The following is a 5034-nucleotide window of genomic DNA, read 5'->3' as shown; positions in this document are numbered from 1 at the left end:
TGATTCATCACTGAACGACCAAATAATAGATTTATCTGTTTTCCACACCATTCTTCTGTGATTTAGTTTGAAGAAGCAGTACTCAGAGAAATTATAAAAGAAAGAGAATCTTCAACGACGATGCGGGTCACAAAAATTGTGCAATGCTCAGCACTTAGTCAGGCACAATTTGGATGATTGGCAAAGTATTAAGATTTAAATATATATATATATATTTAATTATCATAATCAAGATTTATAAAACAAAATAGGAATTTAGTTGTATATTTTTAAGTACAGTGCCACAGTTATGTATAGCAAGATTGCTAAAAAAAAAAATATATATATATATATACATATATATAATCACAAATAGAAAAACGAAGAATAATGTCTAGCTTGGATTATACTATTTTACCACGCTCCATCATTCTTACAGCAATTACAAACACATTATATACACATTTGTAGAATAAACATCGTACTTTGGGTACATTTGCAGAGTACGCTATTAGGGCTATCTGCTTATTCTATCCTTGTTTTACATCTGATGAGCAATAAAGGTAGAGTGATGCGATAACGCTAATAGCACACGCTCCACGAATGCACCATCTCGCATTGTAGAACGTAAGAGTAATCTGGCCCCCTCCAGTATTAAAAGTGTACATATCGCTGAGTTTTCAAATATACAGCCAAGATACCCAGATAGAAATTAATGTCTAAAAGACATCATAAAGACATCTTTAAGATTTCTGGCATCTTAAAGACATCTTTATGATGTCTTTTAGACATTAATGCTACCTGGGATAATGCTGGGGAGACGCGCCCACGATTACTCACCTCGCAAAAAAACTCGTTCCCGCGTAAACCGCAGAACCACGAGATCCAGGACACCTCCTCGGAGCTGCTCATTTTCCTGCGGCAGAAGAAACCGTGGGGAAAATCCCGTTATTCAAGTGTTAGGCCGGTAGGCGTAGGTACGGCGAGGAGAAAAGCGACGAAGGCCGACGAAGAGGTTGCACGTGCGGCACCCGCGAGTGGCACGCTTTCTCGTTCGCTCTCGCTTCGCTGGCTCCTACGCACGGTGCGCGAGCGTCTCGTCGACGACGACGACGACGAGGATGACGGCAGCGACGGTGACGATTACCGCTGTCCACATTGCGCGGGCAGAATTGGTTAGAGAGCGGCGCGAACGCGGGATCGACAGGGGGGAGACGGGACGAGAGCAACGTACGTATACGTACGTATACAGAGACGGAGACGGAGACGGAGACGGAGAACGGGGTAGCGCGGGGGTGTGCAATGGAGCTCCGCTTTACTAGGCAAGATGCCCGACAAGTTACGGCCCCCCGTCCGGCGCATTCACACCTACGTTTCCGTGGTCATTGCTGCTTCGTCAGCTGTTTTTCGAGCACGATGCACGATCCGACGCGGCCAGGAAGCGCATTACTCATGCAAATTGCCGACGCGAAGCACAGCTACCCGACGAAATACCAAAAATAAACAGCCCTCGCGGCTTACCTTTTGGTGCTTTGATTAGCCACGCTTGCTCAACCGAACGGAGTATAGCTGGCGCTGTCGGTGCGCGCGCGCGCATCGCCCCCGCCATCTTCCGGCGCGACGCGTCGCGACGCGAACCGGGTCAAGGCTCCGTTCACACTCTATACATGCCTGCAAAAGGAGAGCGCATAATCCCACTTGACGTATCGCGATTAATTTGGCCCCAATTAATTATAACCAATGCTTGGAATTTTTCTACTGGATCAACCAATCAGAAAATTAGATTATGGGCCGGTCTCACAGTCTCCGATTAACGTGATTCTCCGATTAAACTCACTCTGCATCTCTTTCTAACTATCCCCCTAGAAAGAGACGAAGAGTGAGTTTAATCGGAGAATCACGTTAATCGGAGACTGAGAGACCCTATGATTTGGCCACGTAGGCTATCAAATTGGGCGCGTTCAGCAAACACAACTGTTGAGTCTCGTCTTATCAACAATCTGCGTTGATTAGTTGGTTCTAAAAATCTAAAAGTAAGAGCCAATCACGTTTGATTGCTACTGAGCGGTTTGTTCTGCTGAACGCGCCCAAATGTTACTTTTGATGCAGCCAATATTACAGCCGCTTACTGAACAGTTGAGTAGCGATTGAATGTGATTGGTTGGATTCGAAGATAGGAAGCGATCACGTTTGACTGCAATTTATGTCCATTTTTATTAATGTATAGAGTAACTTTAATTTTAGTTTAACGTATTTTTTTTTATCTCTTTCTAGTTCTAAGAGTTAGAAAAAGATTGAAAATGAGTTAATCCAAGGTTAAAATTAAATCTGCATTAATGAAATAAGCATTAGTGAATTAGGGTAGGGTATCGTACTAAATACACATCTTGTAAAAAATTATCTCCGATGTCCGCTATACGAAACGATCAATATCGAAATTTATAAATATATTTTCTAAGAATTCTAATCCTGTATTAGCGCAATTATACAGAGAACATTACAAACAATAAGAATTCTACATTACGTTTACGTTTTCAAATGTTCTGTCTACTTCAAGTTATTTAAAAGAGATATCGACATTTGCAATGTTTAATCTGATGTACGTTGTGTTTATATTATTTGTTAAATGCAACTGATAATAATAAAATAATAAATAATACTGATAATGACAAAAAAAAAAAGAAAAAATACAAAAAACCTCCCCGACGGGGAATCGAACCCCGGTCTCCCGCGTGACAGGCGGGGATACTAACCACTATACTATCGAGGACCTTCGAAGATCAGCTTGAAAAATTACAGTCTAATTTTAAAAAGTATATCTGTAATAAATATAAAATTTGCATATCATAGATTTTTAAATATTATGATTGGGTTTGCGATTTAAAGACACAATTATTCCAATATATTAATTTATATATTACAATTTATTCCAATATATTATTTTTTTATTACTTCTGTCTTCATATAATAAAAGATATATTTGTTATAAATATATTTAATCGTACTTATAGTAGTGCTATTTGAAACAAGTGTTTGGTTTAATAAAAAATCTCTATCTTTCTTTTATGTATAATAAGTATCGTTGCAAGATGGAACATTTTTTTAACAATAGTTTTATTTATGAACCGATAAAATAAAGACAAACTATCACTTACAAAAATAATCAAGGTTTATGTATTAGTTGTAACAATATTTCCAGAATCTCTTGTTTCTGTTTGGACATCGCGATCCTTTGCCTCCTTTCTTCAATTTCCAATTCAAGTCTCGCCTCGCGTTCCTTTCTTTCCATCTTGAATTTTTCTTCCTCAAGTTGAATTCTCCTCTCCTCGAGACGAAATTGCTTCTCTTGGAATTCTACTTCCCTCTTATGTCTTTCTTGCAAAAAATGTAACGTTGATTTCTTCAGTGCATCGTGGCGCACTTTGTTCCTTATCGGGCCACCTGTTCTCGACGGCGACGTGGTTGGCGACCGCAGCGGGCTCCCTGAAGTTAATGGAGTCGACGACGAAGACGAGGATGACGAAGTTGGCGAAGGTAAAGCAATTGGTAGCAATGTCGAAGACATGAACGATGAAGGTATGGATGTTGGCATCGTTGGCTCCTCTATTATCACTTCTAACGTGTCAGAAATGTTCTCCAGCGTCACATCCCTCGGTATTCTTGACTTCTGCGCATTAGAGCCTTTGCCAGAACGCCTGAATTCCTTTTGCAAGTCTTGCACTTGCTGAAGGAGTCCTTCTTTCTCATTATACTGCTCCTCGGTCCCCGACCTAAAGACCCAGCAAAGGTACAATGTATACAGTGGAAGCACGTGGCAAACACCTTTAAAATCATGAAGTAAATGGCCAACGATATTATCTTAACAACTCGCCTAAGATGGCACGTCAATTACGATACATCTTATGTAATTAATTAATATTAAAACAAAGCGACGAGCGTGCTCGCTTACTTTCTCAAGTGTGCGCGGCCCTCCCTGGCCCAGATTTTCAGCAGGTGATCGACGTGCTCCTTGACGCAGCGCAAGCTGAAGTTCTTATGCGTCGCGCTCACGACTCGCTCGGCGACGGTCTTCCACCTGTCGCTCTCCTCGTACGGGTTCTGCTCCGAGACCTCGCGCAAAAGTATCAAGTCATCCAGAATTGTGAAGCGAAGCCGCTCCGGTTTCGCCATCGGGCCTGGCGGCGCGCACTCTCATACGGACGTCTCGTCCGCGAGCGTCACTCGCCGTGCACCAGCCCGCGTCGTAGACCTGTTAAAAAGCGCGAACGCTCTGTCTTCCCCGCAATAACATAGCAACATGGCATTGTCGCGAGGAAAGATAACGCCTCGCACGGCGCACGATACCCAGCCTTTGTGACAGAACTCGACACTCGACATGGCGGCCTCGATTCACCTGTTCTACATATCGAGTTACTCCTTTACCGACCGCTGTAGATGACAATGAAGCTTATGATAATGTAGAATTACGAAATCAAGATGAAGAAGAAAAGTATTTTATGCAACACGTGCATGGAAAGTGCCTTATTACGCACGCTACGCGTGCGTGATAGACCACTTTCCAGGCACTTGCCACATAAAATAAAATAGGGTGTGTAACACGTGTGTTAAGTTGAAAATTGGACGTGCGGAGTGGACGCACGAGCCGGAGGCGAGAAACCTAGAATTCTTTTCATAATTTTTATGATCTTTCAAACGTCTTAACGAATGCATATTACATTCTTCGCTATTACTTATTAATAATTTAATATTAAATTAATATGTGTTTATTAAATTAGTAATGTAATTATATTAATTACTTTTTCTTAAATGATATATGTATGAATAAACTGCGAATGCATCGCAGTGCTCGTGCTTGTCGCCGCGGAAAAGTAAATGCTCTAAAATGCGACAAACGACACGGATATATCTCGAGAAATACGTTTATTTTAACATTGTAACGTATTCTTTAATGCGAGGCATGCTCTCTCGAACAATATTAGACACTAAAAAGTTTTTAAATGCTGCTGCATAATGTTAGACAACGAGAAAAAGGTATAGCCGCGAATGCCGACGGGC

General features: G+C 41.5%; 2 protein-coding genes and 1 non-coding gene across 3 annotated transcripts; all 3 read right to left on the bottom strand.

Annotated features, from left to right (window-relative positions):
• Positions 1 to 377: 377 nt before the first annotated feature.
• On the bottom strand, positions 378 to 1494 carry LOC112468680. The gene is made up of 2 exons (XM_025037960.1): positions 1352 to 1494; positions 378 to 895 (listed from the first exon to the last, which is right to left on the bottom strand). The coding sequence occupies exons 1-2, from the start codon at positions 1363 to 1365 to the stop codon at positions 709 to 711; spliced, it is 201 nt and encodes a 66-aa protein (XP_024893728.1). The 5' UTR covers positions 1366 to 1494; the 3' UTR covers positions 378 to 708.
• A 1183-nt stretch (positions 1495 to 2677) lies between these two features.
• Positions 2678 to 2749, bottom strand: Trnad-guc. Its single transcript has one exon. It is a non-coding gene; the product is annotated as a tRNA-Asp (tRNA).
• Positions 2750 to 2918: 169 nt separating this feature from the next.
• LOC112468679 (chromatin assembly factor 1 subunit A-like) lies at positions 2919 to 4375 on the bottom strand. Its single transcript, XM_025037959.1, has 2 exons — positions 3929 to 4375; positions 2919 to 3749 (listed from the first exon to the last, which is right to left on the bottom strand). The coding sequence occupies exons 1-2, from the start codon at positions 4147 to 4149 to the stop codon at positions 3143 to 3145; spliced, it is 828 nt and encodes a 275-aa protein (XP_024893727.1). The 5' UTR covers positions 4150 to 4375; the 3' UTR covers positions 2919 to 3142.
• Between the last annotated feature and the right edge of the window lie 659 nt (positions 4376 to 5034).

The sequence above is a fragment of the Temnothorax curvispinosus genome, unplaced genomic scaffold (assembly GCF_003070985.1).
Source record: "Temnothorax curvispinosus isolate PA1 unplaced genomic scaffold, ASM307098v1 QBEX01001869.1, whole genome shotgun sequence".
Lineage (NCBI taxonomy): Eukaryota > Metazoa > Arthropoda > Insecta > Hymenoptera > Formicidae > Temnothorax > Temnothorax curvispinosus.
This window is presented reverse-complemented; position numbering and strand designations above follow the sequence as displayed.

Excerpts from the sequence above, each read along its gene's own strand:
- LOC112468679 (XM_025037959.1), bottom strand. The coding sequence starts at position 4,149 with ATGGCGAAACCGGAGCGGCTTCGCTTCACAATTCTGGATGACTTGATA. Across the intron at positions 3,750-3,928 it reads GGCCGCGCACACTTGAGAAA|GTCGGGGACCGAGGAGCAGT; the intron begins GTAAGCGAGCAC and ends CTGGGTCTTTAG.